Consider the following 26,599-nt stretch of genomic DNA (forward strand, 5'->3'; position numbering starts at 1 on the left):
TCTCTGACACTGCCACGAGCACCTGGAGGCGGGACCCTGGTGCGCTAACATCTCACCACCACCCGGCACAGCCAGGTGCACGAGCATGGCTGACGTGTCAGCAGGTAGCGCTTTAAGGCAGAAGCAGGTGGAAATCAGTCGGAGACAGTGACTTCATATCGCGCACGTCAGGGCAGAGGCAGGAGGGCGGGCACACCGGGCGGGAGAGAGCTGGGGTCTGAGGGTCGGAGCAGAGCCCGGGGGAGCGGAGACAAGGCTGTGCTTGCCACGGGTCATGGAGGCGCTTCCGTACCTCAAGCGTGTTTCACTTTGTTTTGAGACCGTGCGGAGCTGATTGTGCTGTAGTTTTAAATATAAATCTGAAACAGAGTACTGTCCATTGGCTAAAATGCACTTTGCTCCTGCCCTACAATACGGTCGTTTCACTGGGGTGCGGCATTTACAAAAGAGAATCTTAATAAAGTTGGCGCTCCTCCTGGATCCTTGTGGGGAGGAGCAAGGAGTCCTCATTTAAAAACAACCTTGACAGCTCACGGTCCGGGGAAGAAGAGACGCGCGGCCGGCTTCCCGGGGGCCTGCGGCTCTCTGCACCGCCGCGACGCCGCCACTTCGGGGACCCCAGCGCTTAGTGCTACGTCCGGCGGAACGACCGCCCGCGCTCCACCCGCAGCTGGCGGCCCTCGGAGTGCAATCCCCATGCTTCCCGAAGCAGGTTCTCGTGCGCGCTGTCTGCAGCCAGGGTGAGGGGACAGAGGCCAGAAGAGGTGGGAGGAGGCGTGGCAGGGGCACGGAGCTGTGGCGGTTGCACCTTTAAATAGCCTTGCGGGTGGATTTGTTTCTTTAGCCCACCCTCTAGCTGAGGGTGCTGGACTCGAGGCGTCGTGCCCACTTCGGTTGGAGGAAGACGCCTCGGTGTCATCTCTTGGTCCCCTTCGGTGAGGTGCACGTCTGCGAGGACAGCTCGGCTGCACTTCCGGCGTGAGCGTGACGTCACCGGAAGTGCCTCGCAGCCCCCTCCGCGGCAGGGGAGCGAGGCGGCTGGCTGGTGCGGCGTGAAGGGCGCCCAGGTGGGGTCTGTGCAGGCCTAGCTGTGGGGGGCGGCCGGGCCAGCTGGCACGACCCCGCAGGGAGCGGGGCGAGGAGCCGGTGCGTGGGTCGCTGACCGGCTCGGGGACACCCGCCCAGCCGGGCTCCCTGGTTCCTGGTGTCGCGAGGCCGTGCAGGAATGCCCTGAGGCACTCGCGCGTGGAGCGTGCGGTGCGACGGCCGGCCTCCCCGAGGGTCGGTGCGCGGCCCCAGGGGCCCCCCAGCCCAGAGGGCGGGGTTTGTTTCCCGGTCCCCAGGAGGTGCTGCGGAGAGAAACTGACCGGGAGTCGGAAAGACCAGCGCAGGGAGGAGGCTGAGGGCCGCCTCCTAGGAGCGCGTCAGTTCGGGGTGCCCTGCGGCTGCAGTAAGGCGAACGCGTCCAGACCCGGAAGCCCGAAGGTGGGGCGGCTCCGGGCTGGATGAGGGGAGCGCCTGGTTGACACCCTGAAGGACGCCCGCGTCTGCTCTTCCCGCTCTGCTCGGCCCCTTGCTTCGCTCCCCCGGGGGCGAGGTAGGTGCTTCCGCGGGCGCCCGGTGCGCACACGGGCAGGAGAGCGGCGTTTCCTGTGCGGTGGCTCGCCGGGAGGCTGGCGGGCGCTGAGACTGCTGTCGTGGCTGAGTGGTCCAGGCAGGGTGTGTCCCGAAGTGGCCACGGCGACCTTCCCCGATGTGAAGACAGGCAGGTGCTGTCTCCCGGGGTCCCGACCAGAGGCAGCCACGGTGGGAAGGGGAGCGGCCGCAAGGACGCAGGAGCGCTGTGGAGGTCATCCGAGCGGGACTCGGCAGCTCGCAGGGCCGGAGCGAGCACTGAGGGAGCGCGGACTGCAGGGTGGCTGCCATGTGGAGCCTGGACAGCTGGTGGAGGGACTGCTCTTAGAGGTGGGTCCCCAAGAGGGACAAGATTCGAGAAGGGAAGGTGTCCATTATCTGATAGTTACTTCATTTTTTTTTGTTTTGTTTTTTTGTTTAGAAGCTAAAAGTATAGATATAGAAGTCACGCACAGAGATGTTACAGTTGAAGACATGGGGGTAGAGAAGACTTTGAAGGAAAAGAATGTAGAATGAGGATAGAAGAGAGGAAATCCAGCATTTTAACAGGTGAGTAGAGTCTCTAAGTCAGCAAAAGAAACTCGGAAGGGCCTTTTAGGTAGATAGCAAACTAGTACTTTGCAGCGCTAAGTGTTAATCTGCCAGTTTATCACAAAATTATCAATTGGCTGAAACTAGTTTCATTCATACCCTGAAATTTTTGGACATCAAGTCAACTCCCCACCGCATGGTTGGCAGGGTTTCCTTGTGTTAAAAAGTTTGCAGCGTTAGTATCAGACGGGTTAGTTTTAACAGCTTTTAAAGGTTTCTATGAAGTTGTAGTTGGCTGTTTTTCATTTGACTTGTCTCAGGGCGATGGTTGGTCTGTTGAATGCTTTGTTTGCTTTAGGCAAGTGGATTGTAGGCTAACTGACCTCTGCTGTGTTACGTAGGAGAAAGTATCCAGAAAGCGAGGGGCGGGCTAGTAAGACCCGAAACTGCCGAGTCCAGGGAGATGAAGGCAGAGCTCATGACACTTAGCTGTCCAGGAAGGTTTAGCTTGTGTTTCCCAAAGCAGTTTCAGCGCCATGCTGGGGACTGCTGTCACAGTGTGGTGATGAAGGCTGAATCCGAGTGAAGGACACCGCAGTAAGCCCTGGACGGCCAGTCTGACGGTGGAAGAGGGAAACCTGGAATGTGTGACGAGTTTACCAGGCTTGCGGGAGGTTGTGTCGCCGTTGTTTCAGGATGGGGGCAGCCTGAGCATCTTAGAGGTCTGCGAGAAGGGGGGAAAGCGAGTTTGAAGACCTGAGAGTGCGAGGGGCATGTGGATCCCCTGACCTTCAGGCAGAGCTGGTGGAGGCGAGGGAGAACGAGGGAGAGCATGGAAGTCGGGTAAAGGTTCCAAGAGATGTCGGAGAGGAAAAGTGAAGGAGCCTTTCAGGAAAGTAAAGGCCAAGCTTTGTGCCAGGGAGATGATGATACGTGTGGATGTCTGGTACAGGGAGTCGTCAGGGAGACATAAAGGAATTGGCACAGCCACGCGTTTTAGTCCAAACAGTTGGAAAGGCCTGTGGGAGGAATTGGATGATTGGGTTTACCTCGTGCAGGGATGAGCAAGGGGTTCTATGGTGGTAGCTAAGGCATCATTGCAATAGTTGGCGAAGGTTTTCAAACTCGGTGGGGAGGCGGAAGTCAGTTCAGGTGGCTGAGAAGGCAGGTGAGCAGGGATGGATGTGTCCAGGGGGGCAGAGAGCAGACTCAGTGGGAATGAGAGGATAGGACGAGGTGTGTTAGTCCGCTGGGCTGGTGGGACTAAGTGCCCTAGACTGCGGGGCTGAAACAGCACATGTTCATTTCTCACAGTCCTGGCTGGAAGTCCAGGTCATCCTGGTACTGGCTGTTCCAGGTCCCGATGAGAGTTCTCGTCCTGGCTTGCAGATGGCCCTCCTCGTGCTGCGCTGCGTCCTCACATGGCATCTCCTCGCAGAAGGCCACTGATCCCACCATGAGGGCCCCACTCTCATGACCTAATCACCTCCCAAGAGCCCCCCATTTCCAAATAGCATGACATGGAGGGTTAGGGCTTCAGTGTGAATTTTGTGGGGGGGGTTACCTTTCAGCCCATAGCAGAAGGTGTGGTCAGTGAGGGAATTTTTGTCCTGGAAGGAGAGAGCAATTTTTCTTCATGGTTTATAACATTGTGACTTCCAACCTATACAGAGCAGTATCTGGGTGCAAATTAATTATATTTATTTTAATTTAACAGGCAAGCTTGAAGGAATAATAAACAGTAGGTTTAATGTAATTTTGTAAATCTGTTTTATTAGCTGTATAACCAGGCAGATGGTGTAATTTATGAAGTAAAGTACAGTATTTTGAGATAGCTGTAAATCAGGTATAAATGCATCATAATTTTTTTAATACAGAACTATTTAACATACAAGCTGAATCGAAACTAGTAAAAATGTTTGGTCTTGGATATTCAAAATACAAGTTTATTACATTGGCAAAATTTTTAATTAGCAAATATGATGCTTCTTTAAATATTTAAAAATTAAGGTAATTTTTAAATCAACCGTTTTTAAAAATTAACTGTGGGTAGTTTTTATAAGGCAGTTTTTCTCTTCAGGAATTTCTCAATCCTGGTTTGAGTGATGTGACTGAGCCCCACCTGGTCATTGCGTGTACCTCTGCCCACCTTTCAGATCTTAGAGATCTGTTTTTAGAGATAAAACACTGATGAACACTTGAAAGCAGTTTTAATTTCATTCTCAGCCCCCAAACACGTGTTTTAATGGAGCTCATGTAAGTGTTACATGTACATTTTCTAACAGATTGCTTTCTCTTTATTCTAAATGGAATATAATGGAATTACTCTTCTGGAGCTGTAACTGTGACATATATTTGCATAAGTAGAGGAAGTTGTCATATAGAGCTAGAGCACCTTTTTTTAAAAAAGTACTCACTTTCTTGGGGCGCCTTGGTGGCTCAATTGGTTAAGTGTCTGCCTTCTGCTCAGGTCATGATCCTGGGGTCCTGGGATCCAGCCCTGTTTCCGTCTCTCTGCTCAGCGGGGAGTCTGCTTCTCTGTCTCGTTCCCCCCCACCCCCGCTTGTGCTCTCTCTCTCTTAAATAAGTAAATAAATAAATAAAATCTTTTTATTTTATTATGTTATGTTAATCACCGCATTACATCATTAGTTTTTGATGTAGTGTTCCATGATTCATTGTTTGCGTATAACACCCAGTGCTCCATTCAGTACGTGCTCTCTTTAATACCCATCACCAGGCTAACCCATCCCTCCACCCCCCTCCCCTCTAGAACCCTCAGTTTGTTTTTCAGAGTCCATCGTCTCATGGTTCATCCCCCCCTCCGATTTCCCCCCCTTCATTCTTCCCCTCCTGCTATGTACTTCTTCTTTTTTTTTAACATATATTGTATTATTTGTTTCAGAGGTACAGATCTGTGATTCAACAGTTTTGCACAGTTCACAGCGCTCACCATAGCACATACCCTCCCCAATGTAAATAAATAAAATCTTTAAAAAAATACTTTCTTTAAGGTTGAGTTTGAGGGCAAAAACTTTTATTATAATTAATGTAATATGTTGGACTGTTTGTTTTGTTAATAAGTGGTGCAAACCTGCTTAGCTCACAACTTTAGCCTACACCCTACCCTCACAATTACACACCTCCCTTCCTCTTAGGTTCACACAGCAGGGGTTGAAGTGCCAGACACTGTAGACTGATAAGATAAGAAGCACATGAGCCATTGCCATAAACCAGGGGTCCCTACTGGGCCGGCTGACGCACACAGTCCTCCTCTGATGTCAAACAGCTGATAAGTAGCTCCTTGGCTCCTTTCCCACATTTTGTGCCAGAGCGGGAAAAGACTCTTTGTCTAAAAGAGCAGCTCTACTGAAGTATTTCTTTTTTAAATATATTACTGCTTTTCTTGACTGTAGGCCAGATTCCTGTCTGTTTAAACAGTTTAACATTATTTCTGAATTGTTTGGCAGAAATGAATATTTGTTAGTGAAAATATGTTTAATTCATTATGCATGATATTCTATGATATGTTTGTTACCCCTTACAAGGCTTCACACTTGGTATTTTTTGTGAAAAAATAAGTGTGGCAAAATTAATGAAAGGGGTAGTTCAGTGGTCTTTTATAAAAAAAGCTTTTATATACATTGTCATCAATATCTCCCTATCTTTATGAACCTGTAGGGAAGGGGAAAGACTGACCATGGATGGGGATCAGTTCAGCAACACTTAACATTTGGAAGGCCATTTGTCTCAACATATTGGCATTTACACTGAAATATGGAGAAATAGTAGATTCCTGAGATTTAACCATTCAAGACTGGTGATGATCTGCTGGTGCATATGCCAAACAGTCTTTCTACTGATTAAAAAAAAAAAATCCAGACAGACATGTTGTAGAGCCAAATTGTCATTGTGGTGATAAAGTCTGAGCAGTGTGTCGTACGGTGAAATGTCTGCTTAGCTATGTAAATGGCTCGTTATGAAATCCTAAGGAGGAAAGATAACATTCAAACCTGTAATTTTATGCCTGCCTTGTTAAAAAAGGGAGCCCAAGGTGCCCATATCAAAATGAAAGATCTGTAAACCTAATTAGCCTAGCTCATTTTATATAAAAAATTATTAGTTACTAATTCTGAGGTCAGCTCAGATTAGTGAAATTCAACTTTTGCATTATCACCTAAACTTGCATTTCTAAATACACGCCAACTGAATAAAGTTGGCAATGAGAGTTATAGATCACAATAATCAGCGTGTACAACCAATTAGAACCAAGACTATCTGTTTAACATGTATATTTTTGTCACCAAGGAAGCTGAAAAAGTGCCTTGGGAATTTAGAAATGCCACAGAATTTCTACAGCTCCGTTCTTAAGCTGTGATATTCTGTGGAGGCCACTGTTAGAGCAGCACAGTATTTTGTCTTTAACTACTGTACAAACTAACATTTTGTCTTTATGTGTCGGTGATACAGCTAACGTTTACCGGATGCTGCTGTGAGCGGTTCTCATCTGCCGTCCTCACTTAATCCTTAGACCGGTTCAGGTACAGATACAATGGTCACCTCCCTTTACAGAGAGAAGTTGAAGCACAGAAGGGTTAAATAACGCTCAGTAGCTCGGGAAGTGGCAGAGCTCAGAGACAAACCCTGGCAGGTCTGTCTTTAACAGGTGGCATTTTATCCTGTAAGTTAAACAGGAATTAGAGTTTTTGAACTAAGAGGTGACATTCATGAAACTTTCAAGAAATCCGATGTGCTGTGTTTGTATTTAAATCTCTCTGTGATAAAAAGATGAAGCAGCCGGGTCTAGGGTGCTTTACTGCTTCTGTGCAGTGGGCTTGCATGAACAGTGTGCAGAGCTCCGATGCTGTATTCCTAATCACGGCATTCCTTAGTCACCAGGCAGAAGGTGGCCCCCTGATTGTTAAGAACTCCAGCTGTTTTGTTGAGGGGGCAAGACATTGACAGCAAGGTAGCAAGTTGAGGGGCGTGTACATGATCTGAAGTGGAAAAGCTGTATTGGGAGCATGTGGTAGAAAACTCTTGTGTTTGCTGCACCATGTAGTATGACTGGATTTTGAGACAAACATAGCAGGCAGATCAACTGGTACTGAGCACTTGTGAATGAGAACTCATTTCAAGAGTAGAGTAAGATCACTTTGTCTAAGAGGTGAAGTATCATGGTTCTCAGGGGTATCTCGTGTTTAAAAATGGCTACCGTCACCAATTAGAGAACTGTCTTTCCAAGGACAAAGTGTGAAAGGGACTTATGTTCTGTCAGCATTCTGACCTTCCTTTCCCCTCAGTAATAACTTTATTCATAGCAGTGAGATTGACGCTTAAGCATAGGAATGAATGTTTTTAGTATCTCAGTGGTGTGTAATTTCTTGTTCTAGTCTGTTGGCAGGACGTGATTCCTTAGTTTCCCAACAGAATTGTATGGAATGTGCTGTTCAGTGTTTTCATATTTATCAGGGAAGAGCTAGTAGAATCAACAAAGAAAGTAACCTGTCTGCAGAGGACTTGATTCCCACAGACTCAGGTTGTTAGCTTGACTGCTAACAATCCTGGGTCATGATGTATGTAGCTTTCCGCCCCAGTGGGTTCAGTGTAAAACAGGCATGTCCTAAATGGGATCAAAAGAATAACACTGTTTTGATAAGTATTATTAATAATGAAGTTACTGGAAGTAATGGGAGCACTTACTCATTGAAATCTTAAACAGTCATCAAATGCCTACTATGTGAAAAGAGAGTCAGTCCTCATTATTTGCAGATTCTGTATTTGCAAGTGCCTACTCACTAAGATTTATTTGTGACCCCAGAATCAATATTCATGCTTTTGCTGTCATTTGTGGACATGTGCATACACAGAGTAGCGGAAAATATGACTCATCCTATGTGCACATTCCAAGCTGAGGTCCAACAATGCAGCACTCCGCCTTCTTGTTTCAGTTCTCCTACTGTAAACAAGTCCTTTTTGCAGTGTATGTAATGCCATGTTTATTTCGTTGTTGCTTTTTATTTGTGATATGGCTGTTTAAAATGGCCCCGAGCATAGTCCTGAAGTGCTATCTGTTGTTCTCAATTAAGCACAGAAAGGCTGTGACGCGCCTTATGGAGAAAATACAAATGTTACACAAGCTTTGTTCAGGCAGGAGTTAGAATGCTGTTGGCAGTGAGCTCAATGTTAACGGATCAACAATATATATTAAATAAGGTGCCTTTAAGTAGACCCACACATGAAACAAGGTTGTGTGTTGATCAGTTGATGAAAATGTTGTGACTGGAAGTTCAGAGGAACCTAACCCTGTATTTCGCCTTGGGGGTGATGAATGGTTCAGTATTTGCTAATTTACTGTTTGTGTTGGCTTTATACTAACAAGAATCAACAGTAATTACAGGCTCTGGGGATAAGAAGATGAATACGATGTAGTTTCTGCCTTCAAAGATCATGCTAATTGTGGAGAGAGACTTAAGTCAATGTTTGGAAAATTGATGTACTGAAGATCCTACATAGCTTAGGTCTTTCAGCAAAAACTTTGAAGGCTCTTTTGGGTTGAAATGGCAGCTTATAACTTTTATTAAAGAAAATTTAGTTATTCCTATTTTAAAATTAAGTAGTACTTGAGAAGATTGATTTTGATTCTGAAAACATCACTCATCTTAGATAAGATATACTATTTTCTTGATAGTAAAATAGCAGAATAATGGGAATTGTAATTTCGTGTATGTAATTTTGGAAGAGGATGGTAATACACATCATATGCATTACATTAATTTTTACCAGGGACTTTCCCATTTATCTTGATTGTTTCTCTAGTGGGTGCAACTGCGTTTAAGCATTAGGAAGAGTGTAGTCATACATTTGCATGTTTTAGATGTCTGTCAGATTAATAGTCCTTTTTTCCCATGTTCATTTTTTTAAGCATATTTATGCAGTTATTAAAAAGATTCTGCCTTTAAAAAATTTATAACTAAGTATAAGATGTTCGGAAAGGAGAGTTTATTGGTTTGCAGGGACTGCCGTAGGACACAGTCACCTTGGACTATACACCCTTTTACATTACCTCCTATTTTCAGTGTTCTCAGCATGTAGAATGCAGTCCTGAGTCACTGACTGTCAGTGTTATTTCCTGAGCCAAGCTGCCTTTAAAAATACTCTCCTGATGGCACTTTTCTCCACCCTATTTAACTTTAATAGTTTCAGGATATGTGGGTCAAAAATATCTTAAGACCAATAGTATCGTCAAAAACAAAATTTGCTAATTTTGCTAAATTAGCAAAAACATTAAAACATTAATTAATGTTAATTAATTAACATCAGCAAATAAAGATCATCCAAAGTAAGCTGTGTCTGGTTCAGCTTTCTTTGAAGAAAACTACTTTCATCCATATTGTAGGTTTGTGATTCCAGCTTGGCAAGTCAAACTGTATTCTTTACTTGTGGCACCAATTATAGTAAGAGAAAAGGTTTGATTAGTAAGAAACCATAAATTTGCCTCCTTTTATGCAGGTGTATTCTTTTTTTTGAGAGAGAGATAGAGAGACAGTGCGTGCGCTTGGGAGAGGGTATAGAGGGAGAGGGAGAAGATTAAGCAGGCTCCGCACCCAGCATAGAGCCCGGCGGGGCTCGATCTCACAACCCTAAGATCATGACCTGAGCTGAAACCAAGAGTCAGATGCTTAACTGACTGAGCCGCCCAGGCGCCCTGCAGGTGTACTCTTTTTAAATAAAATATTTATTGGGCATATGCTATTTGCAGAGCAAGCCAATCTTTAACAGACGTTTGCAGATTTGGCTTGGTATTAAAGGTAAACCTAAATGTTGAATTCTTTTGTAAAGCAAAGGAACCTTTTGTAAAGTATATGATAACTCATCCTTTTTTTTTTTTTTTTTTTAAGATTTTACTTATTTATTTGACAGAGAGAGAGAGACACTGAGAGAGGGAACACAAGCAGAGGGAGTGGGAGAGGGAGAAGCAGGCTTCCCGCCGAGCAGGGAGCCCAATGCGGGGTTCGATCCCAGGACCCTGAGATCATGACCTGAGCCGAAGGCAGACGGTTAAGGACTGAGCCACCCAGGTGCCCAGATAACTCATCCTTTTAGTAAATTCAGATTCTTAGACCATAGATTTGCTTAAGGCTGTACATAACAGATGTGTGTTGGGCTTTCTAAGTATCATTTACTCTGTGATGTAACCCCAGGTACCAACTGACTGAAAGCATAAATCTGAGAAGGAAGTTGGGGCAGGGAAGCTAAGGTGATACCTCGCAATGCTGATGGTTTCCTTTTTTAAATTTTTTTTTATTTATTTAATGATCATAAAACCCCATCAGGCAGGTGTTATTTTATCAAACAGAAAATAAAACTGAGACCCAGGGAGATTAAATAGTTTATCCAAAGTCACACAGTTACCAAATGTTGAGGCAACATTTTGGTTCCAGGTCTGCCTGACTCCAAATTCTTACTTTTTCCCTAATCAATCATCAGAGTGTTTTGTTTTTACCATTCCTGGGAACAAAAGCCAGGACTTATGAACTGGAGGGTAGAGCCAAGCTGCCATTAGTTTGCCAAGCAAACTAATAAACTCTCCTTTCTGAACATCTTATACTTAGTTATAAATTTTTTAAAGGCAGAATCTTTTTAATAACTGCATAAATATCATGCTTAAAAAAATGAACATGTAAAAAAAGGACTATTAATCTGATGGACATCTAAAACATGCAAAGGTATGACTACACTCTTGTTAATGCTTAAACGTAGTTGTACCCACTAGAGAAACAATCAAGATAAATGGGAAAGTCCCTGGTAAAAATTAATGTAATGCATATAATGTGTATTACCATCCTCTCTCAAACCCTAGGGGCTAAAGGTAGGTATAGTGGGTTGAATGGTATTTCTACCCCCCCACCCCCAATGTGTCCATGTCCTGAACCCAGAACCTATGGCTGTGACCTTATTCAGAAAGAGAATGTTTGCAGATGTAATCAAGTTAAGGATCTTGAAAAGTTCATCCTGGATTACTCGGAGGAGCACTAAATCCAACAGGTGTCTCTGTAAAGAGAGAGGCAGAGGGAGATAACACAGCCTGGAGAGGAGGCATTAGCAGTGTGATGGGGAGAGGGTGTCAGGAGAGGCAGAGAGTAAAGTAATGAGGCTCTAGGTCAGGAGAGGCCGGCAGCTAGAAGCATTCTCCCGGAGGGCCCTTGGAGGCATAGGTGGCCCTGCCGGTTCTGAGTTCTGGGTGCCGCATCTGTGAGAGAATGAAGTTCTGTTGTTTGAGGCCCCTGGTTTGGGGCGGTTTGTTATAGCAGCTCCAGGAAACTAATACAGAGTAATCACTTACTCTGAAGCACTAAGATGGGTCTGAAAACCTGGCTGGAGTCTGCACTCCACCAATGACAAGCCTTACATTCTTGGGCAGATCATTTACTTTGTCTCAGGTTTTTTATCAGAAAAGAGGATAAGAATAACAGGCCTTCCTACCTCAAGGCTTTCAGTATAGTCACATGAGATAGTGTACTGATATTAAAAATATTAAAGAAATATATTGATATACCTCATTTTATATAAATCAAGAGTGTTATTTGTTTTACACATGATATTTAGTCACTTAAAAATAGTAAAGTCAAAATCAGTTTTTAAGTTTGGCAAAATTGGGACATGTCCTTTGAATACTCACCCAGTCTCATAATACTCTTGCAAGAAAGAAATAATAATTCACTGCTTCACGTGGAGCCCAGGACCAAGGATGGCAGATGCATGGGCTGTCAGGTAGTCTCACTGTGTATTTTAATAGTCTAAGTTAAGGGAAAGATCTTGAATAAGCAGGAAAAAAAGTTGGTCCTCAGAGCAGTGCTGTCCAGTGTAAACAGAATGTGAACCATATATGTAAGTTCAAATTTACTAAAAAAGTAACTGAAATTAATTTTAATGATATGCTTAATCTAACTCAATATATTCAAAATATGAGATTTTTAGTGTGTAATCAGTTAAAGAGCATTAAATGAGATCTCTTACATTCTTTCGTTTGTACTGTTGTCTTTGAAAGCCAGTGTGTATTTTACACTGACAGCATATCTCACTTTGGAGTAGCAGCTTTCCAAGTGCTCAGGAACCACATGTCTCTAACAGCTACTCTGCTGGACATGCATAGCCCTATAAAGTTTGTAAGAGAATAGTGTGTTTTTAGTTCTTTCCCCAGAAAATGTCAAGGTTTTTCTGAGGGCACAGGAGGCATTTGGTGAATATTTGTTGAGTCAACTAATAAGCACCTACACAGTATAATAGAACCTTTATTTTTTATCTTTGGAGGAAATTATACCCGTTAACTACTTAGTTCTTTTAAAAACCTTCACTGAGTGCCTGTTGTGTGCTAGGCCCTTTATTTAGAGCAGATGATACAAAGGTGAATAAGTTAGAGAATCTTGACTTTCAAAGAAACCAGAATCTTGAGGTCAAAACAGATAAATAGATCACTGGCCATAAGATAAAGTGGAAGATGGGGACGTAATATATAATATAGTAGGGAGAGCTTTGTATTTGGATTCAGAAAGTCTTGGGTTTGGATCCGAGTTTTAGTACTTTTTAGCTATGTGATCCTGGATTATTTATCGCTTGAACCCCCTATATCCTTATTGAGAAAAGGCTGATAATGATTATGAAAAAGGATTTTAAAAGTAATTTTAAGACAAGCTAGTTACTGAGTCTTTTGAGAGAGTATAGGGAGAGATTGGGAATGGTTTCATAATGAATGTTTGCGCGGAAGGGAAAAAGCTTTTAACCTGTGGCTGTGTATTTTTAAAAATTCTGTAAACCTGGACTCGAATGCCATTTCTACCACTTACTGATTGTAAGTACAATAACCTCTGGATCTTTGACTGAAAATGGGGGTAATAATAATACCAAAGCTCCTCTTGTGCCCCTTTCCAGTTACTACCCCTGAGGATGACCACTTTTCTGACTTCTTACAGATGGTAATTAAAAAAAAAAATAGGGGCGCCTGGGTGGCTCAGTTGGTTAAGCAACTGCCTTCAGCTCAGGTCATGATCCTGGAGTCCCGGGATCGAGTCCCACATTGGGCTCCCCGCTCAGTGGGGAGTCTGCTTCACCCTCTGACCCTCCCCTCTCTCATGTGCACGCTCTCTCTCACTCATTCTCTCTCTCTGAAATAAATAAAATCTAAAAAAAAAAAAAAAAAAAAAAACTTTTTGTAGGTGGAATCGCATAGTACCTAACGCTTTGGCCTCTTATTTCTTTTGTTCAACATTGTGTTTGTGCACTGCGCGCATTTTGTTGCACTTGTAACTTGTTCTCATTATCTATGGTGTTCCAGTGTCCGATGGATCAACTTACTTTTTGATTCTACTATTATTGGGTGTTTGGTGTTTTCAGTTTTGGCTGTCGGAAGTAGTGCTTCCTTGCATATTCTAGTACCGTGTGTGTTTTGATGGTCGGGTGGAATTGTTGGATCACAGGGTGTGCATTTGTTTATCTTCACTTTTCCAACATGATTGTACCAATTTATACTCCCACCGGCAGTATGTGGGAATCTGAATGGGAGTTTGACTTGCTCATTTTGCCATATTTTGCATGTTAAAGATGGTGTGTTTTTTACAGGTGTGATTGAGTTAACTTGCAGTATGCCTGGCACTCGGCCAGGCTTTGACCTGAACTGTTTCCTTTGCCTGAAGGCCTTCCCTCTCCCTTCTGGCCACTCCCGTTAGTCCTTCAGTACCCAGGTCACACACCACCTCTGACAGAAGCCCTGTGTGACTTCCCTGTCAGTACACTTCACGCAGCTCTTTGTGACTCCCTCACTGGATTTGGAAATCCTGAGTGGGGAAGGAAAAAAAAAGACTATATTATTGTTTTACGTCAAGCCAAACTCACTGGGTTTTGATTCTGCCTTTGCTGTTTACTAATTGTCTGACTTAGGACAAATCTTTTAATCTGTCTGACCCTCAGCTGTCTGGTTTGTAAAATGAAAAAGAAGGGAAGAGGAAGAAGAACAGGAGGGGCAAGAGGGGAGAGAGGGAGGACAGAGGGGAAGAGGAGGATAGATGTGGGGAAGATTAGTATATGGAACAGCACTTAGAACCTGGCACCTCCTAAGTGCTATGTAAGTAGGAACTATTATAATTTGTTAGCACCCAAATGCTTTTGCATTTTTAATTGCTGATACAGAATTTAGCCTTTAATGGTTTCTGTCTTGTATTTTTGAACTTTAAAAAACCATCTGTAAGATGGTAAGCTGAGAGCAGAGGCAGTATCTTTAACCTTGTTTGCAGTGCCTAGCAGAGTGCTGGGCACACGAAAGTCCTCAAGTACTTGCTGCTTGCTCTTCTACTCTTGTGCTACTTCAGTAAATGGACCCTTTCAGTGACAGAAGTGCTGCTACATTTTGAGTTAACACTACTTTTACCTTTCTCTTTCCTACCTTTTTGTTCACATTAGCACACATATATTTGTAAAACATCTGCAAAATATCAAGAGGATCTGTGCAATCAGAGAGTGCTGGGGAAGTTGTTCGATAATATGAGTGTGATTTTTCTCAGTTCATAGATTAGTTAAACTAGCCTTTTTCTTTTAAGATGTAGACTCTTGAATTAAAAATGTCAGCGTTTACTTAGCATTTCTACCGTGTGACTTTATTATAGTTATTATTCTATGACAAAATCATAATCACTTTAAATATGTGGCTTTACATTTTTTTTTCTTTGTAGAATATTTCCTGACAACATGGGTCTATTTTTATCATAGAAATTTTTGGTTAGGAAAATGAATTTGATTTGTAGTTACTCACTTCATAGGTAACTTTTTAGAACATTCTGTAAAGTGTGATGCACTTTCTTTCTTTTTTTTTTAAGATTTTTAAAATTTCTTTGAAAGAGAAAGCGTGCACAAGCGGGGGGAGGGGCAGAGGCAGAGGGAGAAGCAGACTCCCAGCTGAGCAGGGAACCGGATGTAGGGCTCAATCCCAGGAGCCCGGGATCATGACCTGAGCCAAAGGCAGATGTTTAACCCACTGAGCCACCCAGGCGCCCCGCATTCTTTCTTTTATGAAATAAATTTAGTTTTTTATTTTCTATTTTACTAGTTTTGTCCCTTTATTGGTCATTATATTTATTTAGATTAGCACAAGCTTTTGTGCACATCTGGCTGTCATATAGGTGTGACAGTGACTTGGTGGAGCTACCAGGTTTCTGATTCATCTTAATCCTATTCAGTTATAGAAGACTCCCAATTCCTTACTGATAATGCTAATTGATTAATTTGCGTTTCTCTAGTGACTCAAGTGCTCAAGTTACTAAACCGAGTAATCCTGCTTGGTGACAGACCAGGTGACAGAATGCTGGAATGTGAAGTTAAAAACTAGGGTGCCTGGGTGGCTTAGTAGGTTAAGCATCTGGCTCTTGATTTGGTTCAGGTCCTGATCTCAGGGTCCTGGGATCGAGCCCCGTGTTGGACACCAGGCTCAGCAGGGAGTCTGCTTGAGATTCTCTCTTCCCCTCTGCTCCCGCCCCCGGCTTGCACATGAGTGCTCTTTCTCTCTCTCTCTCTCTCCAAAAATAAGTAAATCTTAAAAAAAAAAAAAGAAAGAAAGAAAGAATGAAAGTTAAGAACTAAAAGATATGAAGAGTTGGGAAGGATAGCTCAGGTAGACCTATCTAAATTCCAGGGAATAATTCCTGACCCCCCTCAGAATATCTCAGTAGAGACGAGCGTGTCTTTCATATAGTTATTTCTCTTTCTGTTAGCACTGCTTACTAAATGCGAGTTACTCATACTTTCTTGTTTCTTGATCATGAGGAGGACTGAGACTACACTCAGTAGTTTTTGTGTGTGCATGTGTTCCATGAATTTAACATAAATAGGTTCATGGAACCACCACCGCAATCATGATATACAATTCTAGTATTGCAAAGAAACCCCGTGTGCTGCCCCTTTAGAGTGGCATCTTTCTCCCATTCTTAGCCCATGGTGATTCCCGGTCTGTTCTCCATCACTATGGTATTGTCTTTTCCAGAATGTCATGTATATGGGATTCTATACCATTCACTCAGCATAAAGCCTTAGAGAGGCATCCCAAGTTGTTGCTTGTGATAGGTAGGTTTTCTGTTGTTGGTTTTGGTTTTGTTTTAATGTTTTTATTGCTGAGTATAATTCTGAATGTGTGTACCCCAGTTTGTTTAACCACTCACCCACTGAAGGACACTTGGGTTGTTTCCAGTTTTCGGTAATTTTGAATACAGCTACTCTCAACACTCAACATTGATGTGCAGATTTTTTGCATGAACATAAAAATTTTTATTGCTTTAGGGAAAACTATTTTTCTAAACTACTATTTATCATGTGTAGTCCCTGAAGTCTCTTTTCCTTTAAATGTGGTCAGCTAGTGTGTGGATAGAGGTCTCAATGAATGTCTAGAACCAAAAAGAAAGGAAAAAGAAAAACTCTCCCTATCATTTTTTTTTTTTAAGATTTTATTTATTTATTTGTCAGAGAGAGAGAGAGAGCACTCGAGCAGGCAGAGGGAGAAGCAGGCTCCCCACTGAGCAAGGAGCCCAGATGCCTGACTTGATCCCAGGATGCTGGGATCATGAGTCGAGCCGAAGGCAGATGCTCTTGGCTGAGCCCCCCAGGCGTGTCTCTCCCTGTCTTTGTATATTGGCTCTGTGTTGGGACACTTTCTGATGCTCAGCTTTGTGTTTTACAACTTTGCCTTAGCCTTTGCTTTCTGTTTGCATTGAGCCTGAACACCAGTCAGAGGTCAGATTTTGACATTTTAGAGTCTTTTCAGCTCTTTTCTGCGCATGTCCTTTGGTGGACATGTGTGGCTCTCTAATTCCTTGGTGTAAGTGGGAACTTTCAGTGTTCTACTTCCTCAAAGAATCTCTCTCCCGAGCTTTTCCTCCTAGGCTTTCAGTGTGTCTGTGGTCTGTTTCAGCCGTAGTGTTTTGCCATCCTCCCTGCCATCCCCCTCCCCCAGCAGTGGGTGATTCCTTTGCTTTTCAGTGTTTTTCAGGAATGTTTTGAGTAGCCACTTTCTGCCTGAGAGAGTTCTGACTGAGGTGAAACAAAGTCACATACCTCAGGTGAGTCTTCTGGGCAGCCCCCAGACAGATCAAAACAGACCACCAAAATGCTTTGACAGTTAAGTCTGCTTTGCTTTCTCTGGAACCAGTGACCAGGGTCCTACACTGGGAATGGGCTGCCATCCTCAAGACCACTGCTGAGCAAGGGAGGTGACAGGGCAAAAGCAAGTAAAAATGTGCAAAGCTCTTCTTCTCTTTTTAGGTTGAATTTTTCTGGACTCATATCTCTCATTGCTGTAAACATTTGACTATTTTTCAGAGTTCTGACAAAGTTGATTTGGACAGTTTTTGATCATGTTTTGGAATTTCTGTGGAGGGACAGGCCCTCTGAACTCCCTGCTCTGCCGTTTCTGCCACTGTCACTATCTACAAAAACCCTACAGCTAACATCACACTTAATGACGGGAAAGTTGATGTTTTCTCACTAAGATCAGATACAAGATAAGGATGTTTCCTCTCACTACTCCCTTTTTACATTGTACTGGAAGTTCTAGCTAATGCAATAAGACAAGAAAGAGAAATAAAGGTACACAGATTGGGAAGGAAGAAATAAAAGTCTTCTATCACAGATGTCATGAATATCTATGTAGAAAACTTGAAAGAATCAACAAAACTACTCCTGGAATAAATAAGCTATAGTAGTAAGATTGCATGATATAAAGTTAAAATGTGAAAATCAGTTGCTTTCCTGTGTACCAGCAATGAACAAGGGAATTTTAAATTAAAAATCTGATACCATTTACATTAGCACCCCCAAAAATGAAATACTTAGAAGAAAATCTAAGAAACTATATACAAAATCTGAGGAAAACCACAAAACTCTGACTGAAACCAAAGATCTAAATAAATGGAAAGATATTCCATGTTCATGCATAGGAAGAACAGACTCACTATTGTCAGGATGTCAGTTCTTTCCAACTTGATTTATTAAATGCAATCCCAATCAAAATCCCAGCAAGTTGTTCTGTGGATATTAACAAACTGATTTTAAAGTTTATATGGAGAGGCAAAGACCCAGAGTAGCCAACACAATCTGGAAGTAGTACAAAGTTGGAGGATTGATTCTACCCAACGTCTTGACTTACTATAAAACTATAGTAACAAGACTATGAAGTGTTGGTGAAAAAATAGGTAAATAGATCAGTGGAACAGAATACAAAGCCTGGAAGTAGACCCACATAAATGTAATCAACTCACATTTGACAAAGGAGCCAAGGCAGTACTCTAGAGCAAAGGTGGTCTCTTCCACAAATGATGCTGGGACAGCTGGACATTCACATGCAAAAAAACAACCACCACCAAAGAGAATCTAGACACAGATCTTAACCCTTCACCAACAAATTAACTCAAAATGGATCATAGACCTGAATGTGGAATGGAAAACTAGAAGATAATGTGGTAGAAAAGCTACCTGACTTTGTTTTTGAGCAGGGGCTTTTTAGTTACCACCCCAAAGCCTGAAAGAAAAATTGATCCATAAAAGAAAAATTGGTTAGGTGGACTTAATTAAATTAAAAACTTTTGTTCTGTGAAAGACAGTGTCAAGAGCATGAGAAGACAAACTACAGACTGGTTGAAAATATTGGCAAAAGACGTATCTGCTGCAGGAGTATTATTCTAAAATATACAAAAATCTCATAAAGCTCAACAATAAGAAAACAGACAACCTGATTTAAAAAATGGGCCTAAGACCTTAACAGACAACTCACCAAAGAAGATATATGGATGGCAAATAAGCAGATGAAAAGATGCTCCACAGCATGTGTCCTCAGGGAAACACTAAGCAACAGTGAAATAGCACTAAACACCTATGGGAAGGACCAACATGCAGAGCACCAAGAGCACCACGTGCGGGCGAGGGTGTGGAGCCGCAGGAATGCTCACTCGTTGCTTACGGGGATGCCACATGGCACAGCCACTTGGGAAGACAGTTATGTAGCTTCTCACAATACCGAATATACTTACCATACAGTCTAGCAGTCGCACTCCTTGGTATTTACCCAAATGAGTTGAAGTTATGTCCATATAAAAATGGATGTTTATAGCAGGTTTATTTATAATTTCCAAACTTTGGAAGCAATCAAGTTGTCTTCCAGTAGGTGAATGGATACCTAAACTGTGGCACACCAAAGCAGTGGAATATTATTCAGTGCTAAAAAGAGCTATCAAGCCATGATGAGACACGGAAGAACTTTAATGGATATTATTACTAAGTGAGAGCAAACAATCTGCAAAGATTACATACTATATGATTCTAAATATATGACATTCTAGAAAAGGCAGAACTATGGAGTCAGCAAAAAGATGAGGGGTTCGCTGTGTGGAGAGAGAGAAATAGGTGGAGCACAGAGGATTTTTAAGCCAGTGAAAGTGTTGTGTATGATCCCATAATGATGGATGCGTATCATTATACATTTGTCCAAACCCACGAATGTACACGGGAGCCCTAATGTCAGCCATGGACTTTTGAGTGGGAAGGCTGTGTCAGCGTAAGCTCCTTGATTGTCACTTAGGTACGTACCACTCTGGCAGGGGACGTTGATAGTGGGGGAGGCTATGCAGGGGTGGGACGGGGTGGGGCGGGGGTGGGTGTATGGAAATTCTTTGAACCTTCCTCCCAGTTTTACTGTGAAACCTAAAACTGCTCAAAAAAAGTTCTGTAGAAGAGTTGAATAGTTTGGCGCTTATTCTGTGAGACTTGAATGTATTTCAGTGAGAATCACTATCATTTTTTCCCCCTCAGTACCTATATATTATTGGAGGGATGTGAACAGTTCATTATTTTTAAAGATACCCTTGGCCCTGTTAAAAGTATTTCCTTTGCAGTCTTTTGAACTAAGAGGTTAGTAAGAACCCGGCCACATGTTGTTGCGTCAGAGACAGGAAGTGTCTGCGTCACCAGCAACAGTTTGGAGCTCAGCATGCCATTTGAAAGCTGCCCAGAGACTTAAAAAAGGGCCAGGAGGAATGCCTTTTTTTTTTTTTTTTTTTTTTAATGAAAAAAATCCAAACATTCAGAATTCTTTAGGTGAAATGATGTTACAATACGATGTGGGGCATCTGGGTTTTACTTTTCTAGCACACCTGCTTGGCCACTTAGCTTGGCCTTGGCCGCTTCATTTATAAAATGAGGCATTTGGTGACTTCCAGATTGCTTCTGTTTCTGAGACCTTGGTTTTATATTCCATGTTAATTCTTAACAATCCTAATTTTGTATCTCTTGTTGAGAAGTGAAGTTATACATTGATAAAATATTCTCAGAATTGTTAGATATATTGCTTTTTAAAACTTGGAAATAGGATTGATTCAATAAAATGATTCTTGTCACAGGATATTTTTGTCTGTTATATGTCTTTAATACATACTTTTGCATATTTCCCCTGGAATGTTAGCCATTTTATTTCTTAAAGGAAATCCCTAACTTCTCAAGGTATATAGACCGCAGTATAAACTCTCCTATTGTTGTGACACACTACGGTGATAATGTCATAATTTTTTACATACTTTGAAGAAAATTTTTAGTATAAGCCCAATTCTAGTCTTTTGTTTCTCCTCTTTAGTTAAGATTGTTGGGGAGGAATAGTTTTTCTCTCCCATGAAGAAACCCTGATTTTGTCTATTGCGTTTCTACTTGGTAAGTGCAAGATAAAATGTTTAGATTAAAATAAGACCTATTAGGTGTCAGAGAAGCTCCTAGTCAGCCAATTACTTAATAGTAACCTATAAGGATATATCAGAAAATGAGGGACAGATTGTATGGAACTTAATCTTGGTGTTTGTTAAATAGTTAGAAATAATGACTTAACAAATTGGAAGTATGCAGTGTACTATGAGAGTGCAGGATAGAATGCTTTTTGGGGCAGTGGTTCACCTAATGAGTTGACTGGACAAGGTGATAACCTGACTGCAAGGCATACATCTAGCTCATACGGGCCTGGAATATTCCGAGGCAGGCGGCCATTGGTGATATTTCTAACTATTAAGTCTGACTTCGTTTGAGAAAAGATTGTTTAAAAATTTCTGTATAACCCCTGTTTTATCAGAAAGACATTTCTTGTCAGAACCTTTCATTGTCTAATCAGGAGTGTCAGAGGGGCCTTGTCAGTCATGTTCTCACTCTTGAATTTGTGTGGGCTGAACTGAAACAGGACCTGAGAGCTGCCAGTCTTTTGTGCAGCAGGGAGCAGGCACTCGTTCTCGCGTTTCTTGGCTCTCTCAACAGCCCTGCTTTGCAAAACAGTCTTGGGCTTCTTAGGAAACCTTTGCTTGAAAATCCACTGTGTAACAGTCTTGACTGTAAATACTTATTCTGAAGGATAGGGATTTGAGCTGAGGATTTTTTTTCAAGGATTTTGGGGGGAGAAAAATTTCAGATAAGTGTTTTATGGCAAAGAGATTTTTAATTTTAATTTCTTTTACAAAATCACAAAGAATAACCCCTTCTATTTGAATACTCAGAGTTTCCAGGAGAGAGCCGCGAGCGCAGCCTGTGTGGTCGGGGCGGGTGGGGGGGAGTGAAGGGGGCGTGAGTTGGTGTCTCCACGGGCATGTATGTTGTCATTCGTGTCATTGTTAGAGCTACCACTTCTTTGAGCCAAGTTTTACATCCTTTACATGTATTATTTTTAATTCTCATCAGAGCATGAGATGGCTATATAATTACTTTATCGATCAGAAAACATGTTAGAAGGGCTACCTAACTTGCCAAATTATTCTGCCTGTTTGTGGCAGAACCAAGATCTGAAATTATTTTTGTCTGTCTGATAAAGATGCACATACCCATCTTATTTTATATTTATGTATGTATGTATGTATGTATGTATGTATGTATTATACCCACCATAGTAAGATATAGTTACTTTTTGTCAAAAATAGTATATATATCCTGTACTTCATATTTGAACTTATGTGTTTGACTTCTGGCAGTGAGCTATGTTTTTAGAATTGTATTTCCTGTGATAATGGACTTGCACAGAATTTGTAAAGTATTCATTTCTAAAATGGCTTGCACATGTAGAATATCTCCCAGATCTTGGGTTGAATTGAAGATAAACTGGCCCAACTCAGGAAGAAACTTTGCCCTAATTAGTACTTAACAGTGATTCAGCTGAGAAATGAGGGCTACATAGTAATGGTACTATTTACCCCAGGCACAGAGGCACAGTAGTCTCCTTCTTTATAATCCTGTCTTTTCTGTGGCCTGGGTGGTTATAATGAGAGTCCCAAGCACTCCTGATGTCAGAGGAAGGGTAAAAGTGTGCTTGGGTTCTGCGTCCATAGTTTAATTCTTGCCCAACTCCCAACCCCAAATAGATGTTGACATTCTAAGAATACCTCATCTTTATCTTTTGATTTTCATATACCCACCAGAATACCTTTTTGTGTCCCCCGTGAGGTTCTTGTATTCCATTTGAAAAATCACAGACTATTCCAGTTTCTAAATGTGAAACAAAACCAATTTACCTGTTAAAGGTAGGTTTGGACCCTAGTTTTACTGCTGCTCTTTATTCTTAAAGAAAGTGAAATGTAATCAGTTTGTAAGGTCTTTTTTGCTGAACCGTGGAAAAGTTCATTCATTCAACAAATATTTGAGCACCCTGTGGGCACCATACACTGTTTCACGTATTGTATAGAAAAGAGTCAAACCCATAAAATGCCTGTTCTCCTGAAGCTTATGTTGTAGTTGGGGTCAACAGAGAACAGATAATCCTATAAATGATTCAGATAATTTCCAGTAGTGGAACACCAGTAATGGGATTGAGAATGGCTGTGGGGTGGTGGGGCCAGCCAGCCTCGACAGGGCGGTCAGGGCAGACTTTTCTATAGAGGCCACATATGAGCTGAGACCTGAGGAATGGTGAGGAAGAAGTCTTGTTAAATCTAGAGGAAGAGGAAGGAAGGAAAAGAGAACAGAAAAGTCCGAGGGAACTGCCCAGGCAGGAATGTGCTCACGGCCCTGGAAGAGCAAGACTGGTAAGGGAGGGAGGAGAGGCCGGCAGGTCAGTGTGACAGAGCTTGTAGGAATACTCTAGCATGGATAAAGATGCAATAAAAATACCTTTTTTTTTTTTTGAATAAAAATACTTTTTTAAGATTTTATTTATTTGTTTGACAGAGAGAGAGTACACAAGTGGGTGGGTGGAGGGGGCCAGATGGAGAGGGAAAAGCAGGCTCCCCGCAAGCAGGGAGCCGCTGGGGCTCGATCCCAGGACCCTGGGACCATGACCTGAGCCAAAGGCAGACACTTAACAACTGAGCCATCCAGGCGCTCCCAAAATACTTTCTTACGTACGTTTTAGCTTCTTCAGATTTGAAAGGAAATGTCTGATGGATGTAGTGATCAAAAGTAAGGATTATAATTTAAAACAGCCTGGATAATAAGAATTTGTACATAAATATATTATTGGTTGTTTGGTACAAAAATGCTATTTAATAAATTTTTCCCTCCTGTGAGAGCTCTGCATATAGTAGGTATTGAACCTTTAATTAATTATGATATTTGGAGCTGAAAGGGCTTTCCTATAGAAAGTATAGTTTTTAGGTACCTAAGCAACACACAAAGATCTATTGTATTATAACACAGTGATTAAGAACCAAACACTGGAATCAGGCTAAACTACCTACCCACCATGTGACTTAACTTCTCTTTGCCTGAGTATTCCCATCTCTACAGTGGGAATAAATAGAAGTAGTTATGTTTGTAATGATTGCCTAAAGTGCAGAATTCCATGCCATCACATTGAAACATTCAGTGGAAGTGTGTAATTATAACTTTAGTATACGGAATAGCTGACACTCAAACAATCTGCACATGGGCTATGAGTTGTCCTGCTCACTTTCCTCTTAGATTTTTATCCTGCTCCTTATCTCCCTTTTCATTTTGTTTCTTCTTGCTTCTCTTCCTCTCTATTTGTTAAAATTCCATTCGGGATTAAATCAGCTTTATTGAGTGTTATTCAACTTGGGGCCCAAATAACATTCTCTGTAATTCCTTACGGAGCTTTTTCTCTGCAGCAGTGCTTTCTGAATGAACTGTCCTGGCTCGGGCACACACATTTTCTCTCATTCATTTTCTCTCCATCTCTCTGCTGTGGTGGTGGGGCAGCCCCTTCTTATCTGGGTATGTTGAGAGGACTTTTTTTCCTTTGGGTTCAGGCTTCAAGGGGATGTGGGGGCTTCTCTGAGGAGCATCAAATCCTGCCTGTGCTAACAGGCACTTGCCCAGCCAGATGCAGGAGGGCGTCTGTACTCACTTTGCCTTGTTGGTACTGAAAGTTGATACTTCTTTGTGTCCTTGTTCCTAATATATTTGGGAATTAACATCTAGACCTTATTACTAAATACACATGTATCTTATGAAGAAGTTTTCCTTATATTTTGTTTTGGGATATTTCATTTCTAAATACCATTCTTTTATAGTCAGTACTGAAATTATTTTGACAGTAATATTTTATACACGTGTGTTTTTAAAGTCCATATTGCAGGAGGAGAAATACCATATTTGGATGAATTTAAAATAAAATCCTGAATTTCTGAAACGTAACTTGCATTTCAAGTTTACTTCTTTTCTCAATGTGTAATTTACAGAGGTAGAGAGTTGTTGAATTATCATACAGTCAAAGAAAATAGGCACCTTTCAGGGAACTTTCAGTTAATACAATGTTTCAAATGTTAAAGCAAAAAAAAAAAAAAAGATAAATCAGTCTTCTGTGAGAATGTGATAAATTTAGTTTATCAGATTTGGTGACCATTGCATAGAAATGGTTTACTTGGTTAAAAAAGTCAATCCAAAATCTCAGCTCAGCAGAGTAAGCATATATGGTATATGAACTTTAGGACATTACTGAAGCAAAAGGATTAAGTTTTAATTTAGTTGATAGGACCATAGAATGCTTTGAGAATCTGAGATAAGCATGTTGTGACCTTTCCCCAGAAAAATGTGCATATGTTCAAGAATGCAAAATTCATGGACACCTTAGGGAGTTCCTGGGGCCCTCGGAGCTCATTTACACAGAGTTGACGGACCCCAGGCTGGGAAATTACTCTAGGTTTCTGGAAAACTCTGGCAGCACTTCTCAATCTAGATGACTTCCCAGTGACCTTTTTTTCTGTTTGTGTGTGTGTGTGTGTGTGGTTTTTTTTTCAATTATAAATAATACTTTGTCTACGTGAAGTGGAAAATACTCTCAAGAAAGCCTAATGAACTCCAAATGATTATTTGAACTAGGATATTTCGCATCTTTGTTTTAGACAAGTAATCATGAATTTATTACCAGAGCATTAAATAAATTAGTTTAGCGACAAACAAATCATGATTAGACTTCTCATGCCATTGGTGTTCCCTGCTGTGTGGAGAGAGGAGCTGAAGTGAGGCCCCTGGACCCATCAGCCCATAGAGGACTGTGTAGGTCCTAGAGACCTTTCTCAAGAGGACATACCTTGGCTTCATTCTGCCATTCAAAGTACCTCAAACTGTGTGTGGCTCAAACAACAGGAATTTATTCTCACTGTTCTGGAAGCCAGGAGCCAGAAATCAGGATACTGGCAGGGTTGGTTCCTGCTGAGGATGTGAGGGAGAATCTGTTCCAGTCTGCTCTCCTGGCTTCTGATGGTTTGCTGGTCATGTTGGGTGTTCTGGGCTTGTAGCACCATCACCCTGATCCCTGCTTCCATTTTCACGCGGTGTTCCCTTGTGTGTGTGGCGTTATTTGTATGAGGACACCAGTCATACTGGATTAGGGCCCATGCGATTCCCGCAGGACCTCATTTCAACTAATTCCATCTCCCCTAACCCTGGGGGTTAGAACTGGAATATATGAATTTGGGGGGATACAATTCAACCTATAACATCCCCTAAGTGATTTTTAATTGCCATAATTTCATAGGCCTTCTGTTTTTGAGATGATTACTGAGAGTCATAAATAACAGATGCCAAGACACTGAGATCAGCATTATATGGACATCTTCAGCTACATTTCTTGTAACACGTCTTCACGGGAGTCACTAGGCTGCTCTTTTAACATCTGACTGTCCTCTTTCTTTATTTTCCCCCTCCCTCTCCCTCAACTGCCCCCCCCTTTCTTTCTCATTTGTTTATATTCTTCTAAAACCTCTACATGTGGGGAAGCTAAAGTATCCGTTCTTTCAGCAAAAGTTATTGAAACCAGCCTCAACACCGTTGGCCCTTTGTGTGGGTAGCTCTTTGTTGCGGGGCCATCCCGAGCGTGGTAGGCTACACAGTGGCGTCCCTGGCTTATACTGGTTAGATGCTGGTGCCCGTCCCCCAGTCCTCCTGTCTTGCCTGGACAATACGGAATATCTCCAGACACCACCGC

The 26,599-nt window shown here is 42.1% G+C and overlaps 1 protein-coding gene and 1 pseudogene across 9 annotated transcripts in view; one reads left to right on the plus strand and one right to left on the minus strand.

Moving 5' to 3' along the window:
* Positions 1 to 26,599, plus strand: part of PDE10A (phosphodiesterase 10A) — a 577,666-nt gene that overhangs the window by 350,794 nt on the left and 200,273 nt on the right. The window contains exon 2 of one of the 8 annotated variants that reach the window (XM_036122889.2): positions 2,057 to 2,184. The exons of the other annotated variants lie outside the window; for them this stretch is intronic. Within the exon in view, the coding sequence (XP_035978782.1) occupies positions 2,148 to 2,184 (37 nt within the window). The 5' untranslated portion in view covers positions 2,057 to 2,147. The remainder of the gene's footprint in view (positions 1 to 2,056; positions 2,185 to 26,599) is intronic. 8 annotated transcript variants of the gene reach the window in all.
* Positions 1 to 26,599, minus strand: part of LOC118555036 (26S proteasome regulatory subunit 6A pseudogene) — a 747,413-nt pseudogene that overhangs the window by 155,574 nt on the left and 565,240 nt on the right. The window lies entirely within an intron of this gene.

This window comes from Halichoerus grypus, chromosome 9, assembly GCF_964656455.1.
Source record: "Halichoerus grypus chromosome 9, mHalGry1.hap1.1, whole genome shotgun sequence".
Taxonomy (NCBI): Eukaryota; Metazoa; Chordata; class Mammalia; order Carnivora; family Phocidae; genus Halichoerus; species Halichoerus grypus.